This window comes from Notothenia coriiceps, unplaced genomic scaffold (assembly GCF_000735185.1).
Source record: "Notothenia coriiceps isolate Sejong01 unplaced genomic scaffold, NC01 NC01_scaffold00002495, whole genome shotgun sequence".
Lineage (NCBI taxonomy): Eukaryota > Metazoa > Chordata > Actinopteri > Perciformes > Nototheniidae > Notothenia > Notothenia coriiceps.
In genome coordinates this window covers 12,973-32,745 of record NW_011335196.1, presented here as the reverse complement: position 1 = coordinate 32,745, position 19,773 = coordinate 12,973, and the positions used below count along the sequence as shown (strand labels likewise).

The 19,773-nt window shown below is 39.2% G+C and overlaps 1 protein-coding gene across 1 annotated transcript; it reads right to left on the bottom strand.

Moving 5' to 3' along the window:
* Positions 1-4,574: 4,574 nt before the first annotated feature.
* Positions 4,575-16,853, bottom strand: LOC104967801 (receptor-type tyrosine-protein phosphatase F-like; the record flags this gene model as incomplete). Its single annotated transcript, XM_010797335.1, has 7 exons — positions 4,575-4,685; positions 9,050-9,262; positions 9,968-10,049; positions 11,924-12,180; positions 13,540-13,637; positions 14,678-15,259; positions 16,736-16,853. Coding segments are annotated over 7 exons (1,461 nt in total), but the record flags the coding sequence as incomplete, so codon positions are not given.
* Positions 16,854-19,773: the final 2,920 nt, after the last annotated feature.

Genomic DNA, 19,773 nt, shown 5'->3' with positions numbered 1-19,773 from the left:
ATCTTCAAAAAATGAGCTGATGTAGTTTAGCCAATTGTTCACAAGTGTTTTGATCGAACAGGAAAATTTGCACTGTTGTAGATATTTGATAGTGTGTGTGACGTATGCAAGAGGAAACAGGCCATCATCAATGGTCATAATGTCCATTATCGCCCACCTCATTAAACTTCTTGGAGTCCTCCCTCTAAAAAGAAATTGCACCATATATTTGATTTCACATTTAGTTTAATGACATTTTTAAACTGAGGCGCAGTACAGTGTATGTAAATCAGGAAGTTTGTATATCGACAATTAATGATTGTAACTGTATGATGGTCTGTAGGGCATTATACTGAAACACATTGCTTACTTCAAGACTTGAGACAAATCTCTCTCTCCTGACGTTTGTTTGGCCTCTCAGTCACTCTTTCTTTTGTTTACGTTTCCTTGTACCTAGGCCTTCTCTAATACCATTTGGACATGTTATATATTGTATAATCTACACCTGAAGCNNTTTAATGTTCGTTGTTTAGAGTTATTCTAAGGCTGTACTCATTGGGAACTCGGTATGAGATAGAGCACTGTTGAGATGTCCAATCTCCCTGTTTTATACATTTTGACCAACAGGGAGTTTTTGTGCGGAAAAGCTTCATAGGCTTCATCTCGCCATCGCTACTTCCTCTGCTTGTTATTACATAGTTGCACACAAGTTAGGTCGAATACATTCCTGCTGCCATAACAAGTCATCAGCATAAGTCATTGAACAAAAATCACTTGGGCTCCTTCAGTGCAAGCCTTCAGTGTGCTAGTTCTTCAATCGTTAATTTTTACGTTTTATCAGGGGAGAGCGCGAACGCAGTCCCCCACTATCACAAATTATGCAGTCGAGATTCCTACATTTGAGGAATTCGTACAGGTCAGCGCAACCGTCAGTGCAATGGCCGCGCCTCGCCGTAGGGGATCCACCTTAGTGATCATGGAGACCCCCCTGCCAGGTAAGTATGAGTTGTATCTGGGTGAGATGGGATACACTTTCACAGACAAACCATGCTAACTGATGGTGTCAAAAACGTAAATGTCTTCTATGAAGGCGAAAAACATCATTTATCTAAAAAAAACCTGGCTTTAATATAAAGGGCACACTTGTGTAGGGCTCACCATTATTATTTGAGTTTTGCCTTATGTTTTCAATAATATCTTGTCTAAATGTCCAAGTTCTCTGACGGGAAACTTAAGGAGAGTCAGTTATATCATTATAATGATACTTATGTTTCCAACCAGAGATGTATTATATTGACTTAGTTATGTCATTATATTGACTTAGTTATGTCATTATATTGACTTAGTTCTCTCATTACATTGATTTAATATCTCAAATCAGGCTTCCTTCAGTAGACACACATTTAGGTGGCGCAGCGTATGTTTCAGAGAGATGTGGGATAGGCTTGATGCGTTATTGAGCTCAACCTTGTCTTCTGAGAAGGTAACAGTAAAAACGGTGCCTACGTCCAGTGGAGCCACGAGGGGTAGAGCGCTTCCTTTTTGTTTTGTTATCTTTCATTTGAGCCACCGTGCCACATTAGACTTCCTCCATTCATGTAACGCAGTAAACAGAGTCGATGTGACCCCCTAAAACATGCAGGCCCAAAGGATATATACATAAAGAATACACTATGGTCCACTCGGATAGTTTGCCATCTCCGTTCTCCACGAAATATCTTCAAAAAATGAGCTGATGTAGTTTAGCCAATTGTTTGCAAGTGTTTTGATCGAACAGGAAAATTTGCACTGTTGTAGATATTTGATAGTGTGTGTGACGTATGCAAGAGGAAACAGGCCATCATCAATAGCCATAATGTCCATTATCGCCCACCTCATTAAACTTCGTGGAGTCCTCCCTCTAAAAAGAAATTGCACCATATATTTGATTTCACATTTAGTTTTATGACATTTTTAAACTGAGGCGCAGTACAGTGTATGTAAATCAGGAAGTTTGTATATAGAGAATTAATGATTGTAACTGTATGATGGTCTGTAGGGCATTATACTGAAACACATTGCTTACCTCAAGACTTGAGACAAATCTCTCTTTTCTCTCTCCTGACGTTTGTTTGGCCTCTCAGTCAGACTCTTTCTTTTTTTTACGTTTCCTTGTACCTAGGCCTTCTCTCATACCATTTGGACATGTTATATATTGTATAATCTACACCTGAAGCACTATGGTATAGCAAACTAACACAAAAGCTGGTCAATGTTATGTGTAATCTATTTAAAGACACATTTATAGACACTATATAGGCTCACACGTGCTCATCTGCAGATGATAAAATCCTTTTTTAAATGATCTATAATTGGCTGATGTTTGAAATAAAGCTGGGTTTCTTGTGGCTTCAGTGATAGTACAGTATACATGTTACAGTGCTTGATGTCCGGAAAACACTCAGAAACAATCCAGTGGGTACAGCTACAGTCACAAACAAATAAATATATGATTGTAAAGATATACGTTTGATTAGGAGTCATAATACAGTGTATGCTTTGACCTTGGTATATATTCAGTATCCAAACAAGGCCTGATTTATCAGCTCATATTACCAAGACTTATATTTTTAGCGGTTCTAATAGATCATATTCTTATGCGTTGATTATCGTTTCAAATCTCCTCAGTTGTGAAACCAGAACCAAGAGAAAAAAGAAAACGGGTTCTTGCAGGATGTCGGATGCTCTGAGAGGTGTGGTGTGAAGTTCAGCCGCTCGGCAAATACAATCACTTCTCTAAATATCCTGCGCTTTATATGAAGGTGTTTTACTGTTGCCGTCGTCGTCATGTCCCTCAGAGCATTTTATGACTGTACCTTGATTGTAGAAGCCCTATTTTATACTGAGAGTTATTTCAGAATACAGTATGTGCTGTTGTACATTAAATGTATCGTATGGAGAAAGCTAAATAAATGCTGTTAAAAAACTAAAATATTTTCTCTGTGACTTCTTATTGAATTTAATGAATAATTATACATGTACTGTCCATCAACTCCACATTACATACACATTTTTATAGATAAATACATCGTTTTTTCCCTTACAGATCAATGTACGTTGCCATGTTGTGACAGCATGGTTTCATAGCCAATTACATTTCTCAAAGAGAAGATTTAATACATTTCGTTTTCCAAGATCTGAAGCTTTCTCACCACCACTGTCATTTCTATGGCTGCAACTTAAAGTTATTTAAACTATCAATCTCTGATGATTACTCTTCCATTAAATGATTCATTGTGTTTAATTGTTTTGATTCAAGTGTAAAAAAGGCATACAATTTCCTGAGAGCTCAGTCACGTAGAAGACAAAAAGAAAAGAAGCAAATCCTAAAGAGGCCCTATTATTGTTTTCGGGGTCTTCCCTGTCCTGTATTATGTTATATTGGTTTTTGTGCATATAAAATGGCCCGCAAAGACTAAAATCCCTGAAACGCCTCCATTGAACTGGTTTGTATACCTCCATAACATAATGACATCAATATGTAACGCTCGCACTTCTATTGGCCAGTGCTCCAGCATGTTGTAAGTGATAAGCTAAGGTGCGGGATAACAGATCCGGCCAGCTAACCAATCAAAGCAGACTGAGCTCTGGTTTCAGACAGAGGGTGAAAATATGTGCTGCAGAACAGGCAGTATGAGGAAAATAAAGACTTTTTTGAACATTAAAGCATGTAAACATGTCTCAGTAGAACCACAACATACAAATATTAACTGAAAATTAGCTTAAAAGAGCCCCTTTAACATTTGAGAAGAAAATGTTTTTAATGTCTGCTCGATTAAACAACTAAACAAGTGCACATTGTTTCAGATTAATCTTCTTCAAAAATCAATTAACTTTTGTTTCAACACCATCAACATCTTTTTTGAGCTATTCTTGGTGCAATAGTGCAACGACTGTAAACAGCTCACTCAGAAATCATTCTGTAAAATTATAGTTTGAATTGAGTCACAACAATGGTTTATAGTGGGTCTCTAGCTTTTCTGGAATTCAACCACTAGAGAGCACCCTTTTATACATTTGCAACTAAAAGGACCAAATCTCTAAGAGAACATGCAAGTCCACAGGTGCTACGTTTTAACAGGGTGCTTTTATGTATCATTGCACTATAAAATGGCCTCATCTACACACAAAAAAACTAATCCTGTTCAGTGGCAGGCATTAAAGTTTTATTTACGATCCTTAGGACACTTCCAACTCTTTTCCTGTACTTCAGCTTTCAAGGCAGTGTGAGTCAAGCGCTGTGAAATTTGATCTTAATCCTTATTTGGTTGTTTAGTTTCAAGTGAATCTCATAAGATTCTCTGCTGCTTCATCATTAGGGGCGGAGAACCAGTGCTGGCTAGATGTGTAAAGTATCACACACAGTCCAAGGTCCTTCTGCCTGCTCTTCGTCTTTCATCAGGGAAACAAATCACTCAATAACACGTAATTGAAGCATGATTTAGCAGATATTCTAATACATTTTTCCTCCATTGTTTTGCCACAATACAGGGCCACTGCAGTGAAATGTTGAGATATTAGCAACCAATCATAGAGAGGGGCATTTTGGTCATGGGTCAATGAATTTGGGATGCCTCCAAAGGCATCTCAGTGCTTCTACATCTGTACCTAATCAGAGCCGTGGCTCCGGTCCCATGCTGCCAGATGACTGGGCTGTGGTGGACTTGCTGAATCACAGCACACAGGATGGAAAAATATTTCAGCCAACCATTTTTTTGTATCACTTATCTGTGTCGAAACCACACTTCCATAAGCGATTTTTCATATCTGTTCATAGTTTATGGTCTGTGCTTGTGTTGGCGTTCTTTGATGTGGTTTCAGATGAGATTAAAGGACTAATACAAGACACAATTATGTGACTCAGGAGCCCATAATAGGAAACTAATGTGATACACAGACATCAGTTATGTGTCAGATGTCCTGCTGGGGTGTTTAGATGTCCACATGCTCAGTGAGAGTGAGGAGAAAAGAGCAGGATGGACTTTTAAAATCTGTTTCCATTCGTACCTAGTGAGCCTGCTGGAATACATGCAATGCATTTCTTACTCTCTCTCTCCCTCGCACACTTCCCTCCCCCAACTCTCCTCCTCTCCCACTCTGATGTCATTGTTTCCTGCTCAGTAGATGCTGACTACGCTCCTCTCCAGGGTGTGCGCACAGACCCCTAAACCTAATGCTCTGCCTGCCATATAGGCATTCACAGACGCAAATAAAAGTGATGTCAAATCCATTAAAACTCCAGTCAGTAGAGTCTGCTGGTTTCTGTTGTCTGTCAGTGCAATTATGTGTAAGGGCTGAGTGTTTGCCAGTGGGAACAGTTGCTCTATGCAAGTTAATGGAACATTAGCTCCTGCTTGTTGCAAGAAAGTTACCATTCACTATTTATTGTGCTAAATTTCCATTATCCTTATGTGAATATCCTAATGAGTGACTTGAAAAAGCTCTGTATTATGCTAAAGATTCTGATTTAAAGGGGCCCTATAGAACCCAGTCTGCTCTGATTGGTTAACTCTGTTGTGATTAGTCAACCACTTATGGCGCATTTCTACTACAGCGCGGTTTAAGCGTGCCGTGCCCGTTTTTGGTTGCGTTTCCACTAGGCGTAGTTCCGGCTAGCGGGTACCTTTTCACAGTTTTCTGGCTCTCCATAATCGAGGTTCTTTCCGGGCCAACAACCGGGCTGAGTATGCTAAACTAGTGAGAGAATTGCTGGCAACTACAACAAAATGAACATATTTTACCGTGATTTAATTGCAATACACGTTTCAAAATGATGCCGAAGTAACAACATACTGATACCGGTTAGTAAAAAACATGAATGAATGCTTTGACAAGTCTGCAGACAAGACAGCAGGCGAAAAACCTTTTAAAATTCGTGTTTTCTGAATGGAGATCGGCTAAGCTAACGTTGTATATACTCCAACCCTCCACACTCACAACAACGGCCTATACAGACACAGACAGTCTGTGGTTTGTACTTGTTTAACTTTTGTCTAGTTTCTGAACAGATCAGAATACCTTTATTAGTCCCACAGAGGGGAAATTTGCAATATACAGTATGAGGAGCTGTGAGCTCTGAGGGCTAACAGCTAACGGCTGATGTTGGTTTTGTGTTTCATCGAAGATAACGTCACGGCTCCGCCTACACTGCGTTACTATAGTTCAGAGGTCGGCAACCTTTTTGATATGAAGTGCCATTTAAAAAAGAAATTGTTATCAGCGTGCCAACGATCGAGAATTATCAACTGGGGTGCTCCGACCATCCACACTCACAACAACGGCCTATACAGACATAAATAAACCAGGGACTGTTTTCGCCATGACACAGACAGTCTGTGGTTTGCAGTTGTTTAACTTTTGTCTAGTTTCTGAACAGATATGAGGAGCTGTGAGCTCTGAGTGCTAACAGCTAACAGCTGATGTTGGTTTTGTGTTTCGCATTGAAGATGACGTCACGGCTCCGCCTAAACTGCGTTACAATAGTTACCACCCCAGTTCCTAAACTGTAATGGAAACGCAGCATAAAGTGAGCCTGGCCTAACAAGGCCTAACGAGGCCTAGCCATACCGTAGTAAGCCGAGCGAGGCACTGCAGTGGAAATACGCCACAAGTGTCCTTTGGCAAGATCTCTACAGTATTGTAGTGTTGCTTTGGATAAAAGCATAATGTGAATGACAGATAATGTAACTCTATCCATGGATCAGCTTGTGTAGGAGGTTGGGGTTAATAGATGATGAAGACCCTCGAGAGCCAAATGGAATCTCACTTGGATATCCTTAAGCATTAAATAAAGAACAGGGTTAATGACTAGTATGAAGAGCAAAAGCAATTGAAGTTAGAAAGAGAATGCTGTGCTTTGTGAATGACAGCAGGGATCACGTCTTCAGTGCCTGAGAGCTATACCTGCATGACTCAAGGACGTGATTTGCACTGCGTCATGCCTGGCACATGTGCCCCCCCCGCCCCCCCCCAGGGGCTGCTCTTTGTTCAACAGATAGGAAACGCCAGGAAGGGGAAAAAAGCATGGCCGTCATGTCACAGTTTATTCAGCAATGCAAGGCCTTAGGGAAATGTATGGGACTCACACTGCAGTCATAAGCACTAGAATGTGACCCGCAGGGTAGGAATGAAGTTTTACAAGGACTATTCATCTGTGGATATTAAAAGGCCACGAATAATCAGCAATAGATCCGCATATTAAAAACCCTTCCGCGTTGCCTCAGCCATGCCCTCATCCTCTGGTATGAGTTTACGATTCATTAAAGGGCGCGAGGTGTCAAGCACAGCCTCGGTCTTGGTGAACTTTTCCTGACACCACACTGCTGCAGACAGGGCGGACTGTCTCTTACAGCTAAATCCACTTTCATACTCTATTTGCTTCTCTCACATTGGGATTGATGGGGTCACTGCTATTACAATGTAGAAGGGGGGTATTTGGTGCTAGACTGGTCGGAAAATCATTTGTATTGTTACCAGAGCTTGGGATCTGCCAACAGGCCACTGATCAAGGGCGCAAAAACATTATATTGTGGAGAAAATAACAACAACTTCATATATAATGCAATCCTGTACAACAATAATACAGACTGTGCCTTACCACAGTGCTGAAAAACATAGTTGCAGGTTTCACAAGGTTGAATTCATTTCAAGGCGATTGCATTATACTAAAAAAGTGTCCCTGTAGCTGTATCTTATCAACATGGGGATAAACAGGTTATTGTAATGAAGGGCTGAGGCCCAGACTTCCCTAACTCATTTTAGAATCAGAATTCCCAGGAGATAACTGTTTGTTTGTCATGAAAGCAGATTATTTCTTCAAACCAATCAATGATTTGGCTGTCAGATAATCACATTGATCTCTGGCATAATGTTGCTCATCTGTCTGCCTGGAACCTTACATGTAGTGTCTGACTGTAATATGATACAAATCAGAAATAAAATTGAACCTCACGAACAGACCGCTGCCCGGCCATCTTGTTTTAAAGGGGCCATATTATGTCCCCCGAATGAACGTTTAGATTTGACTCCTATTACCATGTTATACTCAAGTTTCTATTGGCTCGCGCTTCAACACATATCACGTGATAGGTGAAGGGACGGGACATTTCCAACACATCTCGTGCGGTTGACCAATCACAACAGAGCCAGCCAGCTAACCAATCAAAGCAGACTGGGCTCTGGTTTCAGACAGAGGCTGAAAAGAGGTGCTGCAGCACAGGCAGTATGAGAACAAGAAAGAGCTTTTTGAACATTAAAGCATGGAAACATGTCACTACATACAAATATGAACCTGAAAAGAGGCATAATAGGGCATCTTTAATCGTTCCTTATTTTTGCTTTTTATTTAAAGTGAAATTGCACCATTATGTTCCCTATTTCGTTTCTGGCATGAATATTTAAGAAATGTATTTGAACTTTTAATGGCCTAAACTGATTGTGGTCTGTGTTTACATTGAGTGGGAGCACTACACTGTGACCAGTCAATAATGCTGTTGAGTGCGTTACAGTATGTCTGAGATGCTTTGAAGCTGCATCGGTAGTCAGGCAATACATTTTGGTGTAGACTTTCCCTTCAGTTAAAAGGGCAAAGTCTAATCGGCTCACATAATGATTTTGAAGAAACATATTGAAATGAATAACAGAAAAAAATATTGTTCACCTGCCCATTAAAAGAGTATGAAAAGAGTAAAAGCACAAAGGATTTTGAGTATATTGAAGCATGCCTTTGCAGGTTTGAAATGCAGACTACACAATGTAATGAACAAATATAGAGTCATTAAAATAGAAATCACTTTATAGAACAGATAGTCATTTAATAGAACTGGATGAAATATTCCAAATTTAGAAATTGAACAAATGGAACAAAAATTTAAATTTGAAAACGCTTTTTGCTTCATTGGTCTACTCTGTTTACCATTAGTGGGGTAGGTTTGAAGGTGTTACGGCCCAGCACCCTGACTTCAACCACTGGACCTTTAAAATATATTGACATGCTACATGCTCAAGTCATAAATAAAAATAGATCACTCACAGACTCATTGTCCGTCAGGTCAGCCAGAACGAAGCATCGATACTGCTGCTGGCCCGGGAGGGGTTTGTTGTAGTAGCCGTTGTATTTCTTCTCATCGCCCAGTGTGAAGAGCTCAGGCAGCGTGTCCAGCTTGGCAGCAATGTATGGCTGAAGCAGTTTCTGGCTCTGTCTCTTCTTCCTCTGCAGGCTGCTGTCAGCACCGGGCTCCAGGAGCTGCCACAGGGACGATACAACAGTGCGTGACCGAGACGTACACAAATGTTCATTTTATGGGAAGTATTCCTTCACAGTCCTTCAGAATGAATGAGAATGCCATGTATGTGTTCTGTCTTGACATCTAAAGCAGTAATTTTTTTAATCAACGCAAGCAATCAATTCATCAACCTCAATACAAAAATATTAAATTTATAAAAGAGGAAGAAAAACAAAACAAAAATTGTTATGCAGCAGACCTACAATTGAATGAAAACTAAGAATCATACACTGATTTAAGATGCTCTCTGGACAGATGGACGAACGAAAGGGCGGAAGGACAGGTGGATAGTCCCACATAATCTCTACATTTATAGATGTATTAATAATGTATCATGTAAATGCTTTATGTTAAGTGTCTATTCTCCAGCTTCATATAGCAAAATCTCATTTTGCCATTATGACCAAAAACAAAAACTCACAAGGTAAAAACAATAAGGGCTGGTAACTGTTAGAATAAAAAAAACTGAACCTTTAACCATAACCTCTCCTAGCCTAACTTTAAACCCAAACCTGACCTTAACCAGAAACCTCAACCTGAAATTGGAATGATTTGCCTTTCTGGTAGCTGCTTTTATGAGCTTGCCTCCCGAAATAGATTATTTGCTTAAATAAGACTGCAAACAGACCTAATCACCTTTCAACAGTGAACACACATCCACTCACCTCCTGTATGTCCATGTCTTCAGGGTTTTCCCACCTCCTATGAGAAGCCGGATTGACAGGGACAACAACTATGTAGTACCACCTGAATCAAACAAAGACACAACACCATTAATATATACAGTATATATATATACATTTCATTGTATACATAGTCTTTAAACACAGCTTTAATGTTATTTATTTCTAACGCTTTTTCAGTTTCCTTAAGGACTTTCAGTTCTAGACTTGTTATATAGCTTTTTCCTTCTAGGTTTTTTCTATAAGTGAAACGGTCTGGGTTGTGCATTCATACAGATATGGTATTCGTTTTTGTTTAACATCAGCCCCACTTGTCTTTCTACAGATTACTGCTGGGCAATTTCTTCAGAGAAGCAAACACTTGAAACACAATTAAGTCTAGATAATTTGCAGTGCCTGGTATCTTGATCGAGCTGAGGAATAATAAATTGCTGCCTTTGCATTGTGATTCTCCATTCTGAATACTTGTGGTTTTAAAGCTCACCTCTTAAATAAATTGCTTTCTAGTGTCAGGACACAGCTCAGAGGCAGCACTGGGGGTATTATAAGCGTGGCCGTGCGGTTTTTAGGATATAATCATGGTGTTGTAGTGTTGTGGGAATGAATGTTTTGTAAACTTTCGGAACTACTTTGACCTAAAAGAACCTTCTGCTGCAGTGGATAATTGGCTGGTGTGAACTGGCTAGAACAGGAAAAGAAGTAGAAAAACCAGGATTGTAATGGCTGCAGACAAGCTTGTGTCTGAGCTATATTGTTTGTTTGAGTCTGACTGTTTTTCAATGAGCGTAAGCCTCCCTGGGCTGCTGTATACTGAGGATTTCTAAGGTCTTCAAACAGCTCATACACTGATCGATGATGCACAGACTAACATATAACACTATCTCAGGTCACTTCTCTCAGATTCTTAGCTTTAACAATACCCAACAACGTGAAAGTACTCCAAAGTATAACTCCATAGTTCTCATACTAATTTAAATAATGGCCTCTGACAGAGAGTTAAAATGTTATAATATGTTTAATTATTGGGTAGTATTATTGAGGCAAATTCAAAGAAAGTAAATTATAATGTTGCGACTAGTTTATTTTTACATTACATTACATGTACATTTATTTGTAACAGTTTTCAGTTTTTCAAAAGATTTTTGGGATCACATTTATTTTATTTACTAATTTAAAGATTCCCCATATATACTTTTTTTCATCAATATATTTTAGGTCTCAGATATATACAAATCATGTCTCTCAAGTGTTTGGCTCCGAACACCAAACAGATCATTACAGCATCCCATAATCCCCTCTGTTTCAACCCTGTTTCAAAAGTGCTGATTCTCTGTCTGTTACTTTAGATGAAAATAAGGAGCCACTCCCCACGCCCCTCTGAGAGATATTTGGTTAAAAATAACACAATGGTGCTCTCGGAGGAGATTCAGGTGTTAAGGTGTGTGTGTGTGGGGTTGAGGGGGTTACCTTGGTTGGTGATTGGCTAATGGTTACACAAGCCAAAAAATCGTTATGACATCACAAAGTGGCCAAAATCTGATCAGCTCATTTTCAGACAGGTTTTTATATAAATGGATCAGGAGAAAAAGTGAGCCAATCGTTTTTCCTGAAACGTTCAGAATCTTGTCCCACAGAGGGGACACATGTTTATGTAGAAGATAAATGAAAAAGTGGATTTTGCATAATAGGTGACCTTTAAGGCAGAAACACAGAACAGCATGGCATAATATACATGAACAAGTATATGTATATACACACCAGGCGAAATACACATGCATATAGATCCCTTACAAAACAAAAAACAATACAAACAGAAACATCATAAGACAAACATAAGACCACAGTAGGCAGAAGGCCGGTCCTGAGTGATGAGGTGCAGAAGACTTAGAGCCATCTGTCATGAATCATTCCTCTCATAACAACACAACCAGCACTGACCTGACAGAGACTTCAGCAGGCCCAGTGGACAGGCTGATGGTCACTCTCCCCCCCTCCTCCACATCCTCTTGGTATAGTGCTGGTTTGATCTGCGGCAGGTCTGGGGCGGTTCTGATGGACACCTGCTGCTGGAGCCCCCCAGCACTGTTCCCCCGGCTCATGAGCACGAAGGAGTAATCTGTGTCTGGCTGCAGCTGAGTGATCAGCTTCCTCTTCAGGTCGCCCTGGACCTCCACACTCTGCTGGTTGTACAGGATCTAAAGCCAGGAAGAAGGAATATTTAACTGACACTGTTTAAAGGATTTAATATAATTGATGATGTTTGCAACACTGGTTATCTGTGAAACTGCGCCTAATATGCGTTTTATTTTTCTTGTAATATGTGTTATATAGGTTTTTGTGTATGTAAATGGTCTGCAAAGGCAAAAATAGCAAAGTTCACTCAAAAGGAAGATTCTATTACACCTAAATCTGCCTGAAATGCCTAAATAAGACAAATTTGTCTACCTCCGTAACATAATGACATAATTTTTTGAAACACTCACGCTTCTATTGACTAGTGTTCCAACACATTGTACCATGTTAACCAATCAGAGCAGACTAATAAAGCACTTTTTTAACCTTAAAACATGAAAACACGTCACAGGCAGAACATACTTATATGAAACGAAAATTAGCATAATAGGGCCGATTTAAATACTGTATTTGTGCAATAGAAAGCTGTAATATAGTGATATTTTATTTATTTTCTCCTTCTCTTGAAATATGTATTCCTTTTACGTTCTATCTAACATTAACATATTTTAGGAGTAGTTGAACATCTTTCAACTTTTTTGTCTTTTTCATAGTATTTATTTGTATATGATAACATAGTTAGTTGAGAAAATGTGTACATTAGTTTAATCAATCTTCAATCTGTTGATCAGAGCTGTGAAACTTCTAACTTTGCTGCCTACTGTTGTTCTCTGCTTTCGATTTTGCGAAGCACCCTGTGACTCATGGTTTTATGTGACAAGGTGCTGTGTAAATAAAGTATGATTGATGTGTTTACACTTATTTATTTGCTGATCCATGGTCATAAACCTTTGTTTTTGCACTTATCAGAGCTGCACAATGCCAAATCTGAGTGACAGCACAGACAGGCCCCTTAACAAATACTCAGTCATAACTTTCAGCTACAGGCAGAACTTCATATGGTGCAAATTGATTTTCTTTATGATTTATCAAGCAGCTGTTCTCTTGAGGACTACTACAGACAGTATGTCAAATGTCCCGTATTCATGTTCAAAATATATTTTCAAACTGTATATACAGTACATGTCTGCATATACAGCTCCTTCACTACAATATGTGTTTTCTTTTCTAGCATGAAACTATGTTTAAAAAAAAAAATGCGTCATGTATCTTCAAATATTTCAGGTGCCTTTTTGATGATCCATGTTTCTATGATTGTGTCCCAAAGTAGCTTAAAAACATGTAAAAGTATAAAATTAGTCCCACGTTTCGGACCTTTTCTCTAATTGCCCATATGCAGCGGTTCAAGAGTATCTGTAAAAAACAACAATTGTTTTAGTTAATTATGTGGCTGTACCGGTGAAAGCAGGAGCTGATCTTACCTTAAGAGGCACTTGAGATTTGAAGGTTTCTGGCACTTCCCAGGTCAGAAGGACAGAGGTCTTCGTCACAGCCTTCACGCCAAAGTTCTTCGTGAACACTGAGGGAAGGTCTAGATGATTATTAGCTGATTAATTGAGTTGCAGATAATGACTGAGATTGTTCAAAGCTGAATATCTGCTTCACAAAAGCAAGAAAACAAAGTAATTTTAGATCAAATGAGCAAATGGGTACACTGTGCACTAATGTTCAGAAAAATAAAGTCAACCGTAGATTATTTGGAAACTACCCCTGCAGTTCTCAGCTAACCAAGCTTGGAATACTATCATCAAACATATAAAAAAGAAAAACATATATACAAATGATCTATGTACAACAAGAACATTGTGGTTGACATTTTTCTCAGAAATGAAAATGATATGCTTCCATTACCCAAAATCATTTGAAGTAATCAACGCTTCATGATTTGTGTTGAACCCTATAAAAATTCGCCAGGACATTTTAAATATTTCAATATATAGAGTTTCCTTTGCAGTCACTATGTTTTCTGTAAAATTATAATGAAAAACACATATTCACTTGTGCTTCCTTCTGCTCAGAACCCACTGCAAAGGATCACGCTTACATTTCTGCAAAAAGCTGAACACTTTACACATAGTGTGACTATCTTTTTTATAATTAAAATCTTCTGAGAAGACACCTGAATTGAATCCTGGCTGACGGCACCAATAGCTGCCTGTTTCTTCTACCATCAACAACATAATTGCTACTATGTTATTTCATAATATATAGGATCTTGTTTCATCTTTAGGAAATTATATGCCTCTACCCTGTTTCACTTGTTGCTGCTTTTAAAGAGGATGAGAGGAGCTCATTTCATTGGTTGTTAACTGGGGACCCCTGACTCCACCCTCTGATTCTGTATTTCTTTATCTCTAATTCAGTCTCTCTTTCAAGTTGCAATGAGCTGCACTTGAGGTCACCCGACTGTTAAAATGTGCGTCTCTACCTAAATATTATTTTCTTTGCGCCCTTTTTCAGGAAAATCGAGAACTCATTTTCTTTGGTCACATGTTACAACAGTACCCTGTCTGAAAGCACAATGCAGCCCATATACAGTAGGTAGCCTGTGGTTCTCACCTGGCATGGACAAGGACATGGTTCGACTCTGAATGCTGGGGCTGATGGGTCCCCCCCCCTTGCTGTTGAAAGCTTGGACTCTGATATCGTAGGTGGTGTCTGGCTGCAACCCTTGGACGGTCATCTCTGTTGCCGTGGTACTGTTGGTGTTGTTATTGAGGACATTGATATCTCGGTAAACCACCACATATCTGACAATCTTCCCGTTTCTCTCGGCCAGAGGAGGGGGCTCCCAGGACAGCTTGGTGGAGGTGGCGGTCAGGCCCACCACACTCAGATTCTGGGGGTAGCTACTGGGAATGTCCTCGGGGGTGCTGATCTCCTTCACATACTCCTCCCCGTTGCCTGCCCGGTTTTTGGCGCACAGTTTGAAGATGTAGGTGGCTCCCTTGTGGAGGCCGGTGACTGTGAAGTGATCATCTGCTTTTTTGAAGTCTTTGATGGTGAAAGCCTCCTCCTCTGCTCTCTTGTATTGAAGCTGGTACCCCACATGCTCCCCCACCATCTCCTTTGGAGGCTGCCACTGGATAAGGGCAGTGTTCCCTATGGTGGTGCTGATCATCATAGTGGGCTTGCCAGGCACTGGAAGACATTAACATATCTTGATTACTCTCTAAACTTTACTCAGTTAAATGATGCAGAAAGTTGAACTCCCACACGTAATTTGGTGGTAAGTAACACATCTGTTCTTAAACCATAACCCCTAAACTTTAGAGCATGATGAAACGGTTCCCTTACATATATCTTTTTTTGTTTTTTTACCCAATATTCTTTGCCTTAGCCCTTACCCCGACCCCACCATAACTATTGTTTTGGCACATCATGAAACGGTCACACAATTATTTTGGTAACAGTTTTTTGTAATGATTTTGAAATAGCTGACACTACTGTCATGTTGATTTATCGGTGAGATCAAAAACGGCTTTTTGGATCGCTGGTAATGTCACTTACAGACTAATTTGTAAGAAACCAAGAAGTTCATCATGGTTGTGAATGTTAAATAGGCAGACTATGATATTCCTTCTCTTAAAAATGACATACAGTAGTGGAGAAACCAATCCATTAAAATGGCTTTTGTTTTTACCCAAGGTCGAACTATGAACAACCATTGGTTTCTGTCTTGCAATCATCTCTAGAAATAATGGTCTGGATGTCTCAACTTTAAACACCCAATTGAAGGCATTTGTTTGGCTGTACAAGCTTAATGTTAGAGGCTGGTGACATCAGAGGGTGAAGTCAATAGTCATATCTTCCTTTATGAAAAGATAACAATCTTTGGTAGGCTACATATGACTTACATTTTTGCTGACTTTTTTCTTTATATTCATAATAACAGAAATGTATAAACATTGATGTTGGATTTTTTATTTATTGTTATTCCGCCTAAAATTCCTGTGTGTAGATGTATACCTTACCAAAAGGTATTGAGGAAATGTTTTTTTCTTTGAATGCAATAATTGTCTGAACAACATTCTGATAATCATTTCAGGAGATAAGTTAGAAACAGACACTATGAGAATCCTCCATTTTTACTCATTTCGGTTCCAGGGAGGGTTTAAACCAAAACACACATTTTAAGTTCCCTCAGTTGTGATTAATGTGTTGCTAAACAACATTTCAACTGGAAACAAATGTATTTTGGATGGTGGATGTAAAAATACAGTCTTTTATATTTGTCTTATCAAATAGGACATACAATATAAAATAATAATATATATTGTATTAATAACGATATAATCTATTTATAATTGTAAATGTATATTGTATGTAGTCATACATTTAGACTTTTTTTTTTTATAATTTCGTTTTTGGGAGAAGGGGTGGGATTAAATAAGTGTAAACTTCTTCCCACCCCTTTTAGGATGTGTTGATCATTTGTTTATATATAATTTGTCTTTTTATTAATTTGATACTGCTTAAGTTTGTACAGTATCATAATTATCTTGATTCATTTAATTATTAATATTATTATTAGTTTTTTGTATTATTGTTTCACACGTTCAAATCCAATCAAATCAAATCAAATCAAAGCAGCACCCAGCAGCACCCAGCACCCACCTGCTCCCGTGGTAGTGACCACCTTGGCCTTGCTGCGCGCTCCATCACCCTTGGTGGTGTAAGCAGCCACGGTCACAGAGTAGGTTGTCTCTGCGAGCAGACCTGTTACAACGGCCTCCTGAGAACAGACACAGATAAGAAAAAAGAGAGGGAGAGGGGGGGGGGGGCATAGAGAGGGATGGAGACAGAGGGAAACAGAAAGGAAAAGACAGAGAGAAAATGGCAAGAACATGGAGGTTAGGGCGATGGTGTGCTGTCAGCCAGTTTACTGCATAAGGCACTCACGCACATTAGACGAGTCAAGCGCGTTCAACATGCATTAGAAAAACTCCCAAGGCATTTAAAGTGAGGAAAAGTCAAGTGAGGGTCAGGAATGTACACGTGGAGTGCATTTAGATGAATCCTCAATGTAGCTCATGGTTCCTGGTCCTTGAGGGAACTGTTGGATGGTATGTTGCAGCAGGAAGTGTGTCTGCAAACTGTGATGGATTATTACCTAATCGACAGTAAATCTGTAAATTGATCAGTACATATTTTTTATTTGCTCTGCACATTTCACCATTGGTTTAAAAAAAGTCCCGTTAAGGAACTGCAGTTGCAAATGAACTAGCTGGCTAACACTGGCACATTTGCATACCTTGTAGGTACACACTTTTGGCAACTTGGCAACTTTCCTGCAAGATTTTTTGAATTTTGCTGTGAGATAAATCGGAAAATAAATGGCCACATTAGGCTTTTTTAAGCTCGAGCCAACTGGCTTGCTTGCTTCTTAATGCTCTATAGTTTTAAGAGTGACAGCATTGCTTTTATCTGCACTCATAGCTTAAAGTGGCAATTTTGCTTTGACTTACTATGCAATTGTGTCTGCTTGTGGGTTATGATATCCCTTTCACAATAAAAGCCCTGGACATATAGACTGCATCATTGCCTACCAGAGAACATTTGCTCAGAGGAAATTCAACTAAATAGCTTGAGTAGCTACCTGGCGAAATTAGCATTATTATTGTCAATGTGCAGGCCATGGATGCATATTAAGAGAACCTGTTGGCCCTAATACATTATAATGTAAGCTGATAAAGGATACATACAAATATATGGAGCTGGTAAATCAAAAAGTTGTTTAATTAACTTACGTCTGCAGCATTGGTGGGATGCTTATTATTTTAAATGCCAATGTATGACTGCAACTATGTTGTTTTCGGACATATACTGTAGATATAGAAATGAGATATGCTTATGATTAATCAACAAGAATGAAATACCCGTGCTACCTATTATTTTTACCTTGGGCTTGCCCTCGTAAATCAAAAGCCCTTGCACTGATTTAGGTCTGCCGCCGGGATTGTATCGGTAACACTTTATATTAAGGTACACAAATTCACCATCAACTAGTTGTTAATTAACATGCATATTAGCAGTATATTGGCTCTTTATTAGTCATTATAAAACGCTTATTAATGCCTTATTCTACATGACCATATTCTACAAGTAATAGGCCATCAGTTGAGAGTTTTTCCTCAATAACCCTCTAATTAGCGCTTATTTATTGCAAGAAAGGAAGTTGTTGTACATGAGTTTTGGTCTTAATATGGGCCTAATAAGGCAGTAGTACCACAAGAATACCTAATTTTTTGTTATTTAGACACAATTAAAACTTGAAAAAAACGTTTCATGTCTTGTGTCATTATGGGAGAATTACTATATTCTTGTGGTACTACTGCCTTATTAGGCCCATATTGAGCAGCGCATATTAACACCAAAACTCATGTCCCAGTGGCGAGCCGTCAGGTCCATCTAGGCCTTCTCTGAGGGCCTAAGATATTCTACAAAATAATATTTAAATTTTTTTTTAAAAATCCTTCAAATCTGCCTATTCAGTTTCTGTTGGAATTGGAAGGGTTAAATTAAAGAAGCTCGTCTCTGCGAGTCACTGTGAGATAGGAGCTGATTGGTGGTCCTGCTGTAAATTCACAGAGTGCCCACTACAGAGAGGCGAAGTCCCTCCCCTTCCGGGAGCCTCCATGGGACCCCGGAAGCGGAAAATTATACATTGAAGTCAATGGAGAGAGAAAAGTTATCTTTTGATCCCGTTTGAATTGTGCCACGAATGACACATATGATGTTTGTCAATCTTAAACAATCTTTTCCATGTAAAAAAAGTCACAGTTTGTCATAAAACTGTTGAAATATAAGACTATGAAAAATACGCAACTAGAAAGACTACAAATCCCAAATGCATTCTGGGTCGCGTAAGTGATGTCATAGGCGATAATGCTCCAATACTGGTTGCAACTCGCAAAGAAAAGAAGAAAATCTCGCAATTAAAGCAAAGAATAAGATCTCGCAATTAAAGCAAAGAAGAAGAAGACTGATTTATTCCCTCCAATAAATATAAGAGATTGCTCCAATAAATTAACTTTTACAAGATGCCTGTGTGCTTTGTACCAGGTTGTAATCACAAAAGTGATCATACCACTTGCTCGTTCTATCGCTTCCCGTCTGGTGAAAGGACCAGGACCAAACATATCAGGTAATATACATGTTTTGCATGGAACATAGTCAAGTTAGCTACCTAGCTAGTAGCGAGCATGTTAGTTAGCATTACATTACATTACTTAGCCTTGTCATTTGTATTAGCCTTAACATGAAGTAAACCAAAATGTTAAACAGTAAGAGTACTCATGATAGTACGTTTTTTGTGAAACATTTGAAGAGTAGCCTATCGCCCCCTCCACCAGGTGCTAAGGGGGCGGGAGGTAGGCTAACGCCACATTAGCATCAGCGATCTCGCCCTTTTCATTGGTTGTGACTTATTTAATAGAGAAAATTATTAAACAGAGAGTCATTCACGTGAGTTGATGACAGAACAGGTTGCTTTTGTCTAACTGAGTGAGAGTGATAGTAGTGTTACTTTGTGTATGTCTTCTTACAGTACGTTTCGACGGACGGAAGGAAGGAAGCGTGCAGAGGGACTTGACGGAGCTAGGAAAATTACAAGCTTCACACATCTGGTAAACACCGTCTCAATCGTACTCTTC